This window comes from Betta splendens, chromosome 4 (genome assembly GCF_900634795.4).
Source record: "Betta splendens chromosome 4, fBetSpl5.4, whole genome shotgun sequence".
Lineage (NCBI taxonomy): Eukaryota > Metazoa > Chordata > Actinopteri > Anabantiformes > Osphronemidae > Betta > Betta splendens.
Genome location: NC_040884.2, coordinates 3,248,794 through 3,268,288, shown reverse-complemented (window position 1 = coordinate 3,268,288; position 19,495 = coordinate 3,248,794). Strand labels below are relative to the sequence as shown.

At 49.6% G+C, this 19,495-nt stretch overlaps 1 protein-coding gene across 2 annotated transcripts in view; it reads right to left on the bottom strand.

The window, feature by feature from the left end:
* brinp3a.2 (bone morphogenetic protein/retinoic acid inducible neural-specific 3a, tandem duplicate 2) overlaps positions 1–16,845 on the bottom strand; it is a 28,079-nt gene extending 11,234 nt beyond the window's left edge. Inside the window, exons 1-3 of one of the 2 annotated variants that reach the window (XM_029147211.3) lie at positions 16,057–16,845; positions 7,603–7,989; positions 142–332 (exon numbers count right to left, since the gene is read on the bottom strand). In XM_029147211.3, coding sequence (XP_029003044.1) covers positions 142–332; positions 7,603–7,829 — 418 coding nt within the window. In that variant the 5' untranslated portion in view covers positions 7,830–7,989; positions 16,057–16,845. Of the gene's footprint in view, positions 1–141; positions 333–7,602; positions 7,990–14,695; positions 16,016–16,056 lie in introns of those variants that run through there. The other variant, XM_055508229.1, reaches the window with a different exon arrangement.
* Between the last annotated feature and the right edge of the window lie 2,650 nt (positions 16,846–19,495).

Genomic DNA, 19,495 nt, shown 5'->3' with positions numbered 1-19,495 from the left:
TCTTTCTGTTGTTACTGTGACTCTCATGCTGAGCTCCACTGCAGAGCATGAAATAAAAGCACAAGGTTTATTTGTACCCGGGTAAAAATAACAAAAGGTAGTAAACCAGTAACCAACCAGTATTTGCCGTCCTTTACCCACCTCCCAGCGTGGCTGACAACAGGAAGTGGGTTCCATACTTCCTGATCAGGTTGTCAGTGATCATCTGTGTGGTGGGTCTGCGGCCCAGGAGACGGATGTTCCTGATGAACTCAGGTGTCAGAGGTAAAGGAGACTGCAGGAAGTCCTTTCTCTCCACAGCCAGGTTGTTCACCTTCCATCTCCCAAACTCCCTAAGAAAAAGCAAGAAGAAGAGACGAGAGCTTAGACCAGTGCAATTATTAAGGGTCTCTGGTCTCGAATGCAGTCAAAGGCAAAGCAAACTCCAAAGACACACCTTGAAGCCATTTAAGCGTGTTGAAACAACAGCCTGGACTCTAGAAGCTTTCCTCATTCTGATAATTTGATGATTTCTCAAGAAAATGTCAGTCATGAGGTGGAAGAGTTGAGTCTGAAGGGGCAAAACCTTGTGTGGTAACAATGTGCAGGGAGTCATTTGCCTAAAGCACAGTAAGTGGAGAGAATGGGCAGAGGAGACAGAGCAGAATGACTTTCTATCATTATGTCACTCCCTCAACCATGCAGACAAGAGAAGAGAGAGTGAAAGACAGAACGGGGGGAGAAGCAGAAAACATCAGGCCACAACGAGGCTGATGTGAACCGGTGGCTGTCGCGGGGGACGTGTGGGCTCTAACTACCAGCTGACAGATGTTTTCCTTAATAGCAGCATCATGACGGGCGTACAGTACACATCAGAATGAATAAAACACAAGGTGCTACGACAAATAGCCCCGCAGCTCCAATAGACAGCGTCTGCAGTAATGAGAGCGCCAACAAAGTGGGGCCAAACAGATAAAGGAGTGAAACGCAGAGTAAACAAATGCCTTTGGTGCCTTTTCAATTCCTCCTGCTTCCAGCTGATGGGAAATACTGACCTCAGCTCACGCTTCATTTCTATCAGTCTGCGTGTTTGAGTGGTTACACAACGTCTGGTCATATTCACGATGGCATCTGACAGCTTTTAAAATGATAATACAACGGGCTGCGGGACGACAGCAGGAGTAGGACTTTTTTACATAATGTGCAGCCAAAGCCTTTCTATCGCACGCTCACAGCTTTCGAGCTGCTGCGACTTCCAGGTTTCATGCAAACGTGTGACACACGCGGATTAGAAAGGGAACAAATAGATATGTCAGAGGCGACATGGCGACGGAGCCAAAGCTGGAATCTGGGCGTCATGTTGAGCGAGTGGAGAGCAGCGCATTCTGCCCGTGTTCTGGAGCGTTCGCCCAAAGCGCCGCTCTCTGGCAGCGCTTTGACTCGTGCATCAAGTCATTCTGCCCGCGGAACATTCAAGGTGGGAGATTTACATGTGAAGTGTCCTCCACAGATGCATTCATGACTGTGCAGTTCCACGCGTTTTGGAATGTGCTTCTCACGTGTTGTTTGCAAGCGTTCGCCTTCTCTGAGTAACTAAGCAAAGACATCAGAGGGAGAGAGAGAGAGAGAGAGATCAAACCATAACCTAATGCTGCTTTTAATGTTGCTGAAGGTTGAACAGAACTTTCTTGTTTGTTGGTTTGAGACACAACTGCCTGACTGACAGCTCCGTGACCCTTATGAGGATGAAAGCGATTCAGAAGATGAGCGAGAAGCTGAGACTGAACTGTGCTGTGAGATATTAACTGCCAACAAACTGTCTGTATTGTATCAATTGTATCTGGAGGAAGTATTGAGCAGTCAGAGCATGTGCTGCAGCACGTACTCCACACACTCACACATTTGTGGCCACGCTGGGAAGCGCTGCCACTCCAAGCAGGTCGGGCCGGACCCGTCGTACCGCGTCGCTGCTAACCTGGTGTCAAATAAATGAAAGAACCAGCGGCCGAACTCCACGGGGCCGCGTCCAAGCAGCTGGTCTCAGGAAATGAACGGGACGCGAGGCTCATCCTTTGACGTCGTGGCCCCGAAAACTGAAAGCGATTTACTCAACCTTTAACGAAGGTGCTGGAGCTAAAACAGACAACCTGACAAACAGCACACAACAGACCACGTCTAGAAAAAAGCCTCACACAGATGAGAGGCAGGTGATGCTGTGGAGCTGACATTGACTTGTCAGTCTCTTACACGGATTAGTCTGACAGCTGAGCAAACTGCAGCTACTGACGGCTGTTACGCAATCTGAATCACCACAACAAATGGAGACGCTGAAGACTGTTTGTTCAGGCTTCGTTAGACTCAATCTCCTTTGTTGATTATTTTCAGAAAAAGCTAATTTTCCAAAATTAACAATTATTCAATACACAAGTTCTAAAAAGTTCTCAAAGCAACATATTTAAATTCTAATCAAATATAAAAACCCTAGACACAGTTTTAAGACAGAGGAAAAAAACAAACTCAGCTCAGGTGTTTGCTTTAATTGGCACTTTCCCATTATTTCAAATCCACGAATTCATAGAGACACAGTCATGGAGTCACAGACTGATCTCGCGGCTGTAATTATAAGTGATCAGCTGTGATTACTCGGGGAGCTGCAGCAGCGTGAGGCCCATTCTTGCTATTTGTCTGGCACTGCCCCCAATTTGCTGGCGTAATAGCACCTATACGAGCTGAAAGGACTGGAAAACGATTCCTCCCAGGCCTCTCTGGGTGTTTAGAGAGCACTCAGCTACATCCTGACGCTTTTCTGGACTCCAATAACAGTAAAATCCAAAAATAAATATTTCCTTGACTCAGTCATTTCTTCTACCACATTTTATTGAGTAATATTTAATGAATCCATAGAAGCAGTCAGATGCCGCGCGGTTCTGCCTCTGGACTCCTGAGTGCTGGAGTCAGAACAGGTTGAACAACCTTGGCTGCTGATGATGGATGGGGGGGGCGAGGCCTCCTGAAAGGGTATACATCACATTAAACCAGGAGTAATGAGGAAACCTGCGGAACCCAGATGTTTGAATGATACAACGTGTAAATGGGCTCAAGCCGAAGCTGTGAGCACAACAATTCAGACCAGACAGAACGTGTTCATTTCATTTTTTCAAATGTGCGACCGAGCGAGTGGGCGTGTGTCCGGCAAACGTGGCTGCGCTAAATGGTAGCACGGTGTCCGCTGACCTTTTTTGCTGATGCTGTAGTATTTAGACAAAGCCTTTGACTAATCTCTCGCTCAGATACATGTAGTGCAGCTATTAATCTTCACCTCATTTCATGCCATACAAATAAATGACCTCTTCAACTGGGACACTGTGAGGAGTTCCACTTTGCAGCGTGAAGGCGCTGGTTCAAAGCCACGGCGTGTTGTGTGCAGTGGGAGAAGCACACAGCGAGGGGAGCGAGGAGCGTGCGGGGAACAGGTATTCACAAATCCCCGCTGTCGTTGGTTCCTTCAGTTATCGCTGGCGGTGATAAGCTAGCCCCGTCTTATCTTAAACCCTCCACGGGCCAAACGCTCCGTCCTGCCGGCAGAGGAAGGAAATGAAATGGGTTTCACCACAGAGTTGATTTTGGGGCCTGCAATCCTCACTACAAACCCTCTAAGTCATTATTATTATCAATTTCATTACTCCCTTTCACACAGATACATCGGTTTAACTCCTTGGACTCCGCCGTGGCCGCGCTTCTAGTTGCTGGATGTTCTGCAAAATCAAAGAAAAGCGTTTTTCCTCCGGCTCTTTCACTGCAGCTTCTCAGGTTCGTGCACCTTAAGCCGGCGCCCAGTGTGAGATTCCTCACAACAATCAGGGTGCATTTGATTTGTGGGTATTTATTATTATGTGAGCACGGCGTCTTCGGAACGTGGGCGAATCCAGCGCCGCTGCCTCCTCTCTGCTGAACATGGCAGCTCGCCCTTGGCAGAATGTGCTGCGGACAGGTGGCTGAGGCGGAAGAAGCACATTGTGTTTGTATTGGAGGCGATGGGAGCGATCTCTCCACACTCGCTCACCTTACTCACACACACCAAGCGCAAACACGCTTCCATTTCCCTTAAATGACTCCTTGAAATTCAGTCAGTGAGGACGGTAGGAAACGACATGGACTGAATCCATCGGAGCTCCGTTGCTAAGGTGCAGTAAATTCATTGATTTATATCCTGAGAGACCAGACCAGAAGACAAAATGTGACCTCCAATCACAAAAGTGTTGTGTTAACTAAAACATGGTAATAAGATCATTTCCACACGCAAGCTATCTGTCAATGCTGGTATTGTTGGATGTATCTCTTTCCAACAGTGAGACTGAGACGGGTTTAGTGCAGGAAACATCTGCAAAATGTTAAGATAATCCATCCATACACATCACATCATTTCAGATGTCAGTCGGGGCCAACGCATCAGCCTGTTGCTTTCATCCATTTACAGCGGAATCTCCACCCCTACAGTTTCATGAACTGTATTGAATCCAACTTTATTGAGTCAGCTGAACTGGAGCTGCCTGCAGCTCTAACAAACCGAATAGCAGCAGGAACTTTAAAAAAAATCTCAGCCATTGATGGGGCTGGTTTAGGGCAGATAGACCCGTTTAGCCCCCTCCATGCTTTAAATAATAGCTGAGGAAAAGATCTTAAAAGACTGGGAAAAGCAAAATTTATTGAGTCTTTCTGCAGCCATTTACCACCGAGATGAAGCCCAAGTTGTGACTCCTCTGAGGAAACTTTATTAGAGGAGACAAGACAGAGAACATCAGTGAGAATGTAGCTGTGGGATGTTGAGGAGCGCCGCTGAGGGAGTCTGCTCTAAAACACTCACCTCAGCCCTTCAGAGCACCTGCTGACTCCCCGAGGGCAGCGAGTCAGCAGGTGCTTGGAGCGGTTCTTCCATCAAAAAGACTTCTGTTGCCCGAGTAAAGCTGGATGCGTGGGCATTCACGCGCCGTTTACAGAGTCGACTAATTGCAGAAGCCATTTCGCTTCCAACGTACACATTTACATGTGCACCCTGACGCCCTCCCTCCCACCGTGAAGCCCTCCATCATCTAAGATGCGCTGGAGCTTTAATTAGGCTTCCATAACTCCTGGAATAAAGCAATTGGAGCCTAATGATTTTAACATATCTGTTGACAGCAGCTCCAGCAACTTGCTGTGAACAGGGATTGTTTCTGACCTCAAAGTGGAGCAGCACTTAAAATGCTTTAATATCCAATAGCACAGATTTGATGTGCGGCCGTTAAACTTAGAAACGCTGAGCGTGCGGCTGCTGCTCCTGGACCTGTGACGCGTAACGTCTCGTTACTGCGCAGGTTTTACCTGTTTTGTCTCCCGCCTGTTCGACTGTGCGCACGCTGCAGGACCGCGTGTGCAAACAGCAAATGCGTCCTTTATTTAAGCAGCCGATTTAGGTTTAGTTGAACAGCTGTGTTATTAGGATTTTTTAGCTTCAGGTTTTCGAGGCAATTTAAATTTTCCACAATCCTCTTTATATGCAAATTAGCTTAAAGAACAACACCTGCAAAATAATCTGTGTTTATTAGCGTGTTCCAGCGCAGTGACGGAGCACCGGCCGGTGTTTGGATGTTTATATGCGTATAATTCAGTCTTTTATCGCATTAAAGTCATTGTTTTACCATTAGGCAGCTAATGCAGAAGCACAATCGTACTGGACGCGATGAGACCTTCGCTCACATTCACCCATCGCACGCACGTGTTTGTTGTATCACACGTCTAAACTGTCCGCGGCGTCGTCCTCTCCAGCATTTTCTCCAGCCTGATTTATAGATTTATAGACTCACTCCAGGTCAGATTCATGAAAGCTTTGTGTTCAGAGATGTGCCCAAACCACACGAAAAGCAGAGGCCACTGTTCTTCACAAAGAGTCACAGGAGAAATGACAGAATCCCTTGGCACCATGATGATGATGAAATATTAGCCAACGCGTCATCTGTCCAGTGGGATGAACTGTGGACTGGGAGACGCGTCGAACCAGAACCTGCATTTCCCTTTCCTGTGTTTTCTAATTCTCCCAACTCACTACCAAAACCTCACTACTACTCATCACAAAGCTCAAATCCAGTGCTGCTGCCTCTCTGGTCACCAGCAAACTGTCCAACTGAGCCGTCTCCAGGTGTGAGCTCCAAGGACGAACGCCACAGTTCTGGTCTGAATGAGAGCTGTCCTTTGACAAACAGGACCGACACGACCCACAGCTGCTTCCCTTCCGCCATCGGCAGCTCCTCCTCTCTAAAATTGAGTGGGACTGAATCCAACTGAATTCAATTTAGAAAGATTTACAAGCTATTTTCTTTTTTGGTTAGTTTTTCCTTTTAATATCATTACAATTAATCAATGCCACATTGTGGTAATCTAGAGGGCCTCAAACACAACCTTGCAGCTGACAGAAGCCTCTCGGGGGATTCTGTGATAATGCAGAGTAATAAGTACTAAGAGCTCACTAATCACTTGGCCACATGATAAGACTATTAATCTTGCTGCCCGTGCAGCTCGGCTCCAACAGACCACTGACTTTTGCCAGAGAAGGAAATATTAAAAAGCTCTAATGTGGAAACCGATCGCTAAAGCCATAAAGCATCCGCGCACCGATCCATAGACGTCAAGAACCCTGTCTGTCTGTTTCCGGACGCCCGGACAGCATCCTCCCAAATGACGATGGATATGATTCATGACATGATCTCCACTAATTCCGCGGCATGCCGATACCTCAGACTGTGTTGCTGTCATGACAGATGATCGTTTTCCTCCCCGGTGCTAATCAACATATTTCAGTTGACCGCCTGATGGACTCCCCGCGGGCTGGGAAGGCACAGCCGGGTTCCAGCAGCACCGCATGCACCGGAGCGTGCTTTTGTTTATGCATGTGTCAGATGTGGTGTGAATAATGACCCTGTTGGAGGAGGGCGACAACGACGCTAGACGCCGTCTGCCACTGCACACCGTCACCAGCTACAGCAGCTAGCTGCACTTTCTTACTGTACATCACTTTGATGCTACAATAAAAGATCCTCAGCAGGGACAAACAAATGCATCGCTAATAAAACTCCTCAGCAGCCGCAGCCTGAACACTTCTCATCCAGGTTGTTTCCAACGATCTTGTTAATCACAGCAGATGAGCGTTTGATAGTTAAATCAGTCAGAGCAGACGCCTCCTATTAAGGTCAGCTTGAAGAACAGTGTTGCACAAGCATTGAAACACCCAAACCAACACAACGATTACAATAACTGTCCACCAAGGACGCGGCCTTTACTTTGCTGAAGCTCATTGATCACATGAATTATGAAAAGCACATTTCTGCAGCGGCTTCTGTTCCTGCTTTGTTTTCTCCCCCCACGTTCCAATACGACTATGGATCTGACAAGTCATCATCTCTATATCGATTATTTCTGCCGAATGGGAATGAATATGTAATCGCACAAAACACACACGGCTGAACTTTGAAGAAGCGCCGCGGGGACTGCTTCATGTTGCTGCGGGGAGTTAATAACGCAGCGAGGCAGCAGCAGTAAACACGCTGTTTGTGTGTGTGAGTGCCTCCTCTTCCTGCTGTCATCACTCACCTGTAGATTTTGTATCTGGTGGAGAAGCCTTGCCGATTCTTCTCCACGAAGTCGATGTACTCTGGGGAGTGATGGAAGGGCCCCTTGTCGGACAGCAGCCAGTCCAGGGGGCCCCCGGGCTTGTCGTTGGGGACGCTGACTGTGGCTGCGGCTGCTGCTGCTGTGACGCCACACCGTAAACACACCCAGCAGTGGAGGCTGAGGCTGACGACGCCCCATAGAGCCATCAGAGATGGAGGCGGCGAGGGGGGCTGGGGCGGTGGCGGTGGCGACGGCGGCGGCGGCGGTGATGTGACCGGGGTTCAGCAGACGAAGCCGCTCATCACGTGCGAGATCCTCCACTGGTTTGACCGAGGGACCTGCATCACCTCAACGTCCCCCAGACCCCTAAAGGCAAGGAAACGTGTGGCCGTGAGTACCAGGAAGTGCACAGACGAGGACGCGAGGGTCTGAAAGGCACATTTCTGTGGTACATAAGCAAAACATTAAAGGTTCGGTGAATCTAAAGGTTTGATTGAAGGAGACAAAGGAAAAAAAACTGATGACAAAGCTGTAAAGTAAACATCCTGTGACTCATAATGACGGCACAGCGTGTACTTTACATCTTCATCTCAACAAAATAAGACATCAGTTCAAAGTTTTTCAGTATCATCACTTTGTGTGACATTTGAGAAAACTTAATTTCAATAGAAAGAGAAAAGTTTGGTTTTGGTGCCTCCTCACTTATAGTTTGACACACAACTCCTTGTGCTGGAACAAACCAGAAGAACATGTTCTAATTGTGAATGCTTCGCTTTAAGGAACTGCTGTTTTTCAGAAGCAGATTCATGTCACTTTACTGTAACCACAGCAGATCTATTAGCAGTTAAACTCACACGCACGCACGCACGCACACACGCACGCACGCACACACACACACACACACACACACACACACACATTTGTTGGTAATATAAGGTGTTACTTGATGTGTTTTATCAGACCACCTGCTGTGCAGAGTGCTGTCCAACGCTCACATTAGTCTCCATCACCATCTCCAGCTCTGTCAATCATCTCCTGTGCTGTGAGTGCATGCGTTGGGGGGCGCTGAGTCCCATTACAGTATTCTGACGACAATCTGTCAAGTTAACTCAGCCATACGACGGTGTGTGTGCATGGGTGGGGGTGGGTGCGGTGGGGGGGTGCACGAGTGTGGGTTTCAAAAATCATTACTTTCGGACGACTCGGGCGACGGGACGGGAGAACACAGCTGGAGGTGGATAGAGATTTAAGGCCAGCTGCAATTATCTGCTCGTTCGCTGGGAGACAAAGACGTAAGGGTTAATTAATGAAAGCCAAGCGTGCAGGAGAACTTTAATTTAGTGGTGTTAATAAGACAGGCAGAGCTGGCAATTTGGAAATTGATTTTAGCCTGACACCCTGCTGCTGTTCGCAGCCCGGGCCCGTCTGACCCACTGAGTAATAGCACCGTGTGTCCACTTTTTGATGGGTGGGATTTACCGCCAGTGTGCTGTTAATTAAACGCTGACAAATGCTAATATTCACAATTTGTGTGTTGTGCGTGAGTCTGTAAGATATGACACCAGCAATGAAATCTCCTTCTGCTTTCGAGTCCTTGAGAAACTCTCAAACTCTAAAGGGCACGATGAAGTCGAGTTCTCCATTCTCTACTTTTTCTGCTCTCCTGGTTTTAGGCCTAATGGGCAGAAGGAGACGCCCTGAACCAGTCTGGTCCCAGCAGCCATGCATCAACAGGTTTGTGTGTTTGTCTTGCAGATGAATAAAGAGCTGGCGGTGAATAGGTAGCTGTGGTAAACAAGGACGTCCCAGAGACAGCTGGAGCTTTACAGCAGTGGCTTTAGTGGGAGCTGCAATCAAACCTGATCAAGTGCGTTAAAGAGCAACTTCACTGCTTCACATTTTACATTTTTTCTGGTTCCAGTTATAAAATCAATCGTGCTTATAGTAATCTAACTGGGAACAACAGGCAGAGATTTGTAATCATAAAACCGGTGATTAAAATCCTTAAAATTACACACTGTGTCATTTTACATCCCAGCCGTCAGCACCAACTGGGAACCACTGATGGGCCAATTAGTCGTGATGCAACGCGTGTCCTGCCACTGAGTCTGAGCCGTTTATAGAGTCGGGCCGAGGCGTGAATCTGGTACCGACTTCCGCTCCCCTTGAACTCCAGACCCAGATGCTTCCAGCGGCGTTGAACGGTCGACGGGCGCTGCGTCTTCCCTTTGCTGTTACCTCCAGCTCCGCTCTCGCTGCAGACGTGTGGAGCAGCATCCGCCCAGCGAGCGCTGTCACTCCAGCGACGACTCACTGTCGTCGAACGGCGCGTTTGAACGAGAAGAAACCTCCCGCGTGCGTCACGCTTCACGCGGGGAGCGTGGATGCGGAGGAAACTGGCCCCAGAACAGCCACAAGTGCACATTTCCTCGTTGCCTCCGCAGACGACCCTGAAGCTGCGCTGTGAATGAGCCCCTGCTCTGCATGGCGAGCGTTGTGTGCCGTGACCTTGCTCTGAGGGCGCGTGTGTTGTGTTAATATCAGAGCGCAGCACAAAGGTCACATTAAAAGGCGCTTTAATCGGATCATCCGACAGGCAGCCGTCCAAAACGCTGATGCGGGAGAACGCGGCCGTTCTCCGACTCCCTCGCTCGCTCGCCCGCTCACTCACTCGCTGTCTCTTCCACCCTCTCGCACTCCTTTGTCAATTCTCTTTCATGTCTTCTTTCTCATACATCCGACTCTCCATCGTCAGTATGCTAAAAACACAGCGTCCTCTGTGTTTTTTCACACGCCGGCCGTGACAGCCCTGTCTGTAAACATTCATTGTTTTCCGACAGGTTTGCAAAAGCCTCATAATCACATTATCGCCCAAACAAAGCCGTCCACTAAGCCGCGGTTATCAGCTGCCGGGATGATATCAGATACTTGCTATTTTCATTTTACAAGGGCATTATGTCACACTTCCAAGCTCATGCAAACAGCGCTTTTCACGAAACAATGTGTAAAACGCTCCTCCTCCAGGCAGGAGAGCCTCGCATAATCTAGAAACAACAAATCAAATGTCGAGCGATGCATGAGGAAGGAATTTCCAGTCGAGGCGGTGAGCGAGCGCCGGGGCTCCAGTGGATCCACTCAAATATGATTTTGCGCAACGTGGGCCAGCAATAACCTGGGGCTGTTTGGAACCTGTGCATAAAATGAAAGCTGTGTTTGTGTCTGTGAGGTCCTCTCAAAGGATTTGTGAAGGGAGTGCAAATGATGAGGGAACACATTTGCCCACACTAAAATAAAATGTGGACTACGTGCAAACATGGGTGCGACGACGGGAAGCAGGGAAAACGCAGCCTTCACCAGTTATTCACTGACGCCACGCTTTTGTTTTGCTAATGTTTTCATAACCTCCTTTCAGATTATGAGAACGCTGCCAAACATATTCTCAGAGCACCAAGGTAATAACATCATTTTAAGTGAAATTAGGAAACGTTATGAGCTTCTGCAGGCGTTTTCCTTCTGCAAACATCTGTTTCGGGCCCTCAAACTGTACGGCCTTGAGTTGACGCCGCCTCCTCAGTCTTGTGAGGAAACAAATCTCCAGGAGTCGCGCGGGAGAAACATGCAGCGGCCGCAGTTTATCGTTCCAGCGACACGCGCGACAAGGTCCCGGCAGGAAACATCCGTCCGGAGCCGTTTTCATTCTGCCGCTGTGGGAAATGGCAGGAAACGCAGGCGGCAGTGGATCAAAGCTGCTCCACGTGATGACGGAACGTCGGCGTGCGGCCGCTAGCGGCGTGCGGCCTCGAGGCCTGAGCAGATGAATGTATAGTCAGATTCAAGCAAACAGGAGTTATGAGTCCTGTCAAGCTGAAGCTGATGTTGTGTTTGGGGCCGTTCAGCATCATTTCACTCAGGAACAGAGCGAGTTCTTCACAATGCACTCGTCAGCCATCATTTCTATTATAGACAATGAGAAAATCAGGCCTTTTTCCTCAGATGTTCCTCAAAATGTAAGAAGACACAAGCTATGAAGTGACCACTCCCTCTCTCTCTCTCTCGCTCGCTCTCTCCTTTACAACCTTTACATTTGAATCAACAGCAGCCGAGGACTCAGAAAACGCCAACCTCTCATGATGCCTTCAGGAGCAGCAGACTCACTGACTTGAGCTAAATGAACTAAATGAGTGGTGTTGCCACACTGAGATAATATCTGATTCGATTTTGCTAAAGAGAACACCCGAAACAAGCTCATTCACTGGACCCGGCCTGCGATGCATGGGTTCATCCGCCTCTGTGTCTGTGCCTCTGCACCTCCTGTAGCTCCGTCGCGTGTTTCCCCAGAGACGCCGCCGGCCGCCGTGTTGGAACCCGACTCCCGCGCCGCCTTTTGGGGGACACAGCGCTCTTGATGAGGTGTGGGAACTCCCAGGCCTAATCTGTGCTGAGAATTTGAGCAGCCGTTCTCACTGGAGACGGGGACAAAGCGGCGCATTCAGCCCCGAAACATCTGCTCGCTTGTCGCGGGACGCCGGCGCTGCAGCGGTCAGCCACCTGAGCGTGCACGTGCTCGTGCACGTGCACAGTGGCGCCGCCACAGCAGATCCTCTGCGTTGTGCCCATTGAAACCACTCTCTTTTTTTGTGGTATCTAGCGCTTTGAACACATTTGAAGGCAAACGATGGTGGAGAAACGGAGGGGAGGCAGGCGCTTCGCGGGGGCAGGGGGGGGTGGGGGGTTGGATTTGATTAAAACATTTCGGGAGACACTTTGCAACTTGTCTGCGAGCCAAGCCTACAACCATCCTCAAAGTAGGAAAACAGGAACGGATAAACTTTACATCTTCCCCTCCGTGCTGACTAATGAGGTTTTTGGCCCTAATTAACCCAGTTATCTTCCCTTCTACAACTGTCAACAATACCTCTCATACCAGCGCCAGGGGTAAAACACAGCCTTTGTGAAATTATAATACGACTGCCAGTTGCACTCATCCGGCTGTCGCACAAACAGATACAAAGCGTGAGCTGCCGCGGTTCCCGGGGTGGGAGACATCAAAGACGCAGACGTGTCGGTGCACACACACGCGTGTCTACAACATGCTGGACGCGGCACTAAACGCTGCTACAGAGGAGCAGCGGGGGGCGTGGCCAAGGTCGCGCCGCCGCGTGGGCGCCGTGGGCGTGAGGCGCGTCCACGTTTTACTGCTGGACCTCCTGGAATGAGGATGGAACTCAGTCACGGAAAAAGGGGAAGAGATGGAGGAGGGTTCTGCAGCCCGGACTTCATGGGCTCCGACTGCGGGTTAATACAGTAAAATAGAAAGTAAAGGCTCGTTCTTCGTGTGCTGCACAGTGACATTTATGTTTTAGCTCAGTTGAACCTCAGTGGAATCCAATGGTGTTTGAACTCATGCTGTTAGAATCATAACACGGCCGACGTAACTGTGACCTTTTGGGCTCTAAAAGTCGCTGCGTGGACTTGGAGCCGGCGTCGCACGTGACCGGGTCATGAGTGATGAGCATTGGGCCGTTCTGCGTCTGCAGCACGTGCTCAGACCTGGCGTTGAGGCTGTAGGTGACGTCACGGCGTTCAGCAGGAGGCCTCAGCTCCACGTCCATAGAGGCATCGGATCGGCAGCGGGTCCAGACGGCGCATGAGCAGTTCTGCGGCCCAAACGCACCGCGGGTCCGCGCCGCGTCACCACCTTCTTCTGTTGGAATCTGTGTCTTTGTGAAATCCAATTTAATCCTTCTAGCGCTACTACAAAGGACAGCGGCTTATTGCGGCGCAGGAGCAGACGCGGTGGAGGACAACACAGAACGACGCGCCAATAAATCTGCGCTCGCGTAAAAGCAAGATTGAAATTTGGCTGAAAGAAGCAATAAACTGATAAGAAACACAGCAAAGCCTCTATTTTAATACAGTGACAATTCATTATGAAAGATGGATCGCAGCGGCCGCACACGGCGCCGCACGCGGACATCAGACGCCGCCTGATCGCGTGGAGATGAAAAACACCAGAATCACCAAAGGAGCGGTGACGCGTGGGCGCGGCCCATCGATCCGCCGGAACCGCGGGTCCAAACGGAGTGGGAGCGCGTGCTCCTCCTCAGCGGCTCAATCCGCTCCCTCCACGCAGGCGCCGCCCTCGCACGGGCGCCGCGCGGCCCAGAGCCCCGAGAGCGCGGCGTCTATAAATCACAGCAAACACAAATAGAGCTCGGCTCCCGGCGGCCTCGGACGGAGGCTCCTAAATGAAAAGTCTCCTTCTTCGCTGCTGCACGTTCTTCTCCGAGCAGATGGAGCTGGAGAGAGTCCAGCCTCGGTCCACGGTGGTTTTCAGCAGCTTCAGGTGAGGGGGTTTGTGTGCGTTTTTAGCCCCACGTTTCGCGGTCGGGCCGTGATGACCGCGGCGCTGCCGGTGTCTGGTTCTGGCTCTGAGCTCCTCATCGGGAGCCTGTTCTTCTTCCCGGTGACTCGCAGCGTACGAGCAGCCTCGCTCCTGTCGGTCGAAGCGTGTTCCTTCGCAGAACACGCTTCGACTCAACATTCAATTACCAGAGTTTAATGCCTCAGTCGGTCTTAATGTGAGAGATGGTGTTTTAACGTCTCGCCAGTCTCAAATCCCCCAATAAGACGCTCCTTCCTTCCTTTTCTCGTAATTTTATTCATCTCTGATTTTATTCCCGTCTCTCTCTCTTCCCATCTCCCTCCGGCTGCTCTTCACCATCGTTTTAAACTAAAGTCAAACTAGTTTGCTCATTATCATAAAATAATAGGCTGTGGATATCGAGCAGATCCTGGCACAACTTGACCCCCAAAACAGCACCAAAACCTGCACAGTCAATCATTTTTCGTCTTTTGATCCTCTCACTTTCCCTTATCTCCCTATTTCAGACTTCATTTTAACTCCCTCCTCCAACTTCCACTTCCCAGCAAATGGATGTTATGATCAAATGCATTGCGGTGGTGAAAGGTCGTTGTTCATTAGGTCGAACACTTGTTAGCGTTTCCCCCCCGTTTAACCCGCCTGCCGACCCAAAAGCGAAGGGGCCGGGAGCCGTTTTACATACTGTACCACTGAAACTGTAGCTCGGGTCCCTCGTGGTGTGTTCACTGCGGCTGTGGAAGGAAGGACGGCAGGGGGCCTCGCCTCCTCCCCCCTTTGGCTTCCTCTCCTTAGACGCGACGCCTCATGTGGCGCCGTCAGCCACCAAACAGCAAACAGCGAGCGCACGCAGCCTGTCGTGGGCCGTTCCTCCTGTTGGCACGGGTCCGGGTGCCTATAGATGACGAGGCGTGTCAGACCCCCCCCCCCAGTCTGCTGCTGAACACACCAGGCCTCGCCGGCGACACCCTGATGAACAGCTCACACAGGAAGTGAGACAGATTCACCGTTCACCAAGAAGCTGCAGACGTGTAAAGACGTTAGCTTCCTGTTGGGCGGGTGAGTAACGCAGGGAGAGGAATGCCTCCCCTCATGGGGGGAGACAGGGTGCCTTTCAGCCCAGACACGCTCGGGTTCACCGCGCTCCCAGGATGGATGAGCGCTGCGGAACAGTGGCCCTGTTGTGGCCCAATAAACACTCGCAGGCTTCAGCACCGCCGCCTGACGCTGGCGACTGCCACTGAGAATTACAGCAGCGGTTCGCTGCGAAACCGCAACCGCGGGAGTGCGTTTTTGCTCTAAGACACTAGTTTAATATGAAGTGAAATCTGAAACAGTACAAATAACACCTACTGTATGTGAGCCTGCCCCCGGGCCAGCGTGATTGCCTCTAAAGCGCTATTTGTTTTCTTGGAGGGCATTTGGCTCATTATCAGAGCCTCCACTCGTGATCCCATAAGGCTGCCCTGCCTCATGTGCCGTCTTTGAAGGTGATGCTTAAGGGTGAAATGTATAATTATGAAATCAGTGGGACTTTTCTCCCCCCCTCCCCCTCTCTCGCGCTCTCTCTTCCAGGCGGAGAGTGAGATGGGCTTTCTGCTTGGTTGGTGCTTGGCAAAGCGTGTACCGTGCACACATCAGTGTTAGAGATCTGGTCCTCTACAGGCGAGAATGCCAATACACCCTAAGGATATAGATTAGAGATGCTGTTGAGAGGGAGCGGGGAGGTGGGATGGGGTGGGGGGGGGGGCGTGAGTCGTATTGTGTTCATGTAAATACCGACGAACGTGAAAGGCAGCGGCAGCGCGTGGGTTTACAAATGCAGGTCTATTGATTTGTGCGCGTGCGTGCGTATCTGTTAGAGTTCATGTTTGCATTGTAGCAAAAAAAAACAAAACAACAGTCATGTACGCTGTTATGTCGTGTGTTTTCCAGACATGATAAACGAAGCGTCCACGCGCACATTTCTTTTTTTCTACATGCGTAGAGAATGTATACGTCATATTCAAACAGTCAAATTAGACAAAAGATGCAGAATTACAAGAACTCACCGCGGCTTGGAACGGCAGACAAAGTTTAAATCACTATTTCCCATGCTCTCGTCGAATCCCGGTGCCTCTCAACTGTCGAAATGGAAGAAAAACTCATGTCACACTTTGTCGGGGTTTGATAGCAACTCCGCCGAGGAAACAGCAGCACTCCCCAAAACACAGTGGCAGACGGCGAGGAATCCGAGCAAAAGGTAAAAGTGATGGGCGAAGTCTGCTTCGGACAAATCCGTCACGCGGTTCTACACCAGTGGGAAACTTTGAGCGAGCCGACGGGGCGCGCTGGGGGTGAACGTCGGCTTATCCCGCTGCAATTTAACGTCCCTGCGAGCAGAGGCTCTGACCTTTCTGGGGATGATGACTTTACAGAATGAAATCATCCAGCGAGAGATGCGGTCGTGAGCGGAGACGAGCGCAGAGAGACTCGAGGAGCGCAAAGGGGCGGCCGATTATTGGATTCGAGCGGACGCGTTTGCGCATTTGCTTCACCGAGAAGCCCACGGGGTCCGGCGTCGGACACATGCGACTGAGTGCGGGTACCGGGACGCGGGCAGCCGCCCCACGAACGCTCAGATGTCCGCTTCCGAATTCCAGCCCGGCGCCGTTTCCCCGGACTCGACCCGCCCACTCTGCATCGGAGCAGCGGAGGAGCCAGACCTGGAGTAACTGTACTGTAGGTGGGCGCCCAGCAGCAGTTAACAGGCACGGGCGCCTCAGCTCTCCCGTGCGCCCCCTCTCTCACTTAGTCACATGTTTAAGACACAAGTAGCCCTGTGTAATAGCTGCCAACGCCGGCAGACCGAGGTAGACGACGTGGCGAGAATCATAACAGGCATTTCGTGTCAAATCCCCCCATCTCCTTTTCACTTTAAATGAAAAGCGCCCGTGTGCACTATAACGAAATGGCGCTCCCGTCATTAACTTTATGCCCCAATATAGTCCTTTTAATGCCGCAGTTATTTATAAGGACATGAGCAATGGAAGCAATTGAATATCCCCATAACTGCTTAGCTGGTCTGCTCCAAATAAACGCCTCCGGAGAGGACGTCAACATTTAAGTCCTTATCTGTCTGAGCTGTCACGTTAGTTCGAGGAGAGCGAAGGTGTTCAGCATAATGTCTAATCCTCTTTGGTTTTGTCTCGTGGAGCATGCCTATGCATGAACCGTGACTCATTAAGTGGCACTGCAAACGCAGCTCAGCCAAAAAAAGGAAGCGCCATGCAGCAAAAGGCTAGAGCCGCTGAGTGAATGAATGGATGCTGGCATTCTCATAATGACTATGACAGCGCGCATTACAGCAGCGGGGATCAGCGCCGTTAAACTGTACGTCCACGCACCTGATTTCATTTCAGATTGCATTGATCAAAACTAGCGCCGGCGCGTGCAGGGTTCGAATTGGTCGGGAAGGCTGCGCCTGTTGCCTTTCATTGGCCCCCGCTGCTTTGCAGAAGTATTTAATATGCACAAAAGTATTTTGTCTCAATGACATGAAATTCAAAGAGCTTCGTGTCCGGGTGAATGGCTCGAAATATGAACAAAACCGGCAGAAATGTTTAAGACAGTAATTAAAGTTGTGGGGGCAGATTCATGATACTAAGGGAGACTATGCCTGGCGCAGGCTGCTGTATTGTATCCAACCTCATTCGTTACCTCTCACTTCAAGAGAGAAACACAATCTACCCAGAAATGGCAAAAAAAAAAAAAAATCACGAGTGAGAGCAATCAGGTCTCGAAAATCCTCCAGCCACATCAGCCTCAGCGTGGTGCTAATTAGCCAATTCCCCGTGAAGTCCAGTGACCGTTTAACGTTGTGCAGCGCGCCGGAGCTGTCCGTGGTGCTGAAATTGATTTATGTCGCGTCCCAGCAGAGATTTGTTGCCAGATTCGGCGTGACACAGGCTTCGTTTTATATTCCTAACTGTCAGCTGCACTTAGGATGCTGCCACAGAAAGTGACAACTTGTTAGAAAAATAGCATTAATTTAACAATTTCCTTAAGTGTGTTCATCCATCTGTAGCCTGCATTAGCAAAACGACAGTGTTGTTCCCATTTAACTCTATCCATCATTTGTGTAATGCTCCTGTCTCTGCGGCTGAGAGGTCTGGCGCTGTCCGTGGTGCTGAACACACCGTCACCAAGGTAAGTTTTGGGTAAAAACTGGTTAAATGATTAAGTGTTTAGCTAATTAAGTCTATTTTAATCATTTTCTGGTGAGAATCACTAAGCACTCATACTTCATGTACTGGGTAAGTGATTTTGTTTCCCCTCTCTTTGTCAGAAACACTGTCCCTTTCTTCTTGTTCATGACCCACTAAGTAGCATAATTCCATTAATTTTGCTATCAACCATTAATGACTTCCATTAGCATATTAATGAGTGATGTTCATGAAATGGATCTCCATCACGTCTGCTGGAACCGGAGCGACCCAGCAAATGTGCTGCCCCAGTGTCTGTGTTAAATAAGGCTGTGTAACTAATTTACACCTTAAGCACAATCTCATTAGAGCACTTGGGAGTGTCTGGAGAGCATCACATTCATTTTAGCTCTGCGACTGTCTGGACGGGAGCAGGAAATGTCCCTCCAATTTGAAGCGGGGTGTCTCGTGTAGCGTTTGGCCTTTCTCACTGTCATTCCTCATTTTCTAATGCCAGCATTCTGCTCAAAACGGAGATCACGTCCACATCAGTCGTGACTCCATCCTCAATCGAGGATATAACCTTTTTGGAGGGCTGCTTGTTTCCACTTGCTCGTTTGATGTTCAAACTTCTTACAATATGAGCTTTAATATACAACAGGACAAAATTCCCCTCTGTGCTGTGCTTTATCTTAGGCCAAGCTACTGTACCGGGCTCTTACGCCAATTCCTCCACAGCCACATACAACCTGACCCCCCCTCCTGTAATTTGACCTTAGCCGTCTCCAATATCCCTCAGGCAGTCATGGAGGACAGTTCATTCAGATAACTCCTTTCCATCAGGCTTGTGAAATAAATTTAGTTCAACTAAGGGCACATTCATTTTGGCTCCATTTCACTGTCTATCATTTCCTACAAAATACAATCAGACCAGCAGTCACCCAGCCTATATTTTTAAACATCTCGGATTATTTGGTGCAGGGGCTGAATATGCCTCCTGCTTCATGCAGATTACCTCAAGCTATCTTGTGCTACCTTTTATCTGTTGCTGCACTACACATTTGGCATTGGAATATAAGCCACTGGCAACAGTATCATACCCTGTTTATTATGGTATATGCTTATCGCTCCAAACCCAGGACAAAAGGCTCATGCAGAGAAGGAACTTTAAAACTGCTGAGTGAATATTCATTACAAGGCAAATGCTGCTGTGCTCTGCTCACTCTTCACTTTTAAAGGGCGTCTTGGGTTCGGTATTGAGTAGCATTTATTACTTACTCTCAGCTTTACAAAACAAAATCTCAGG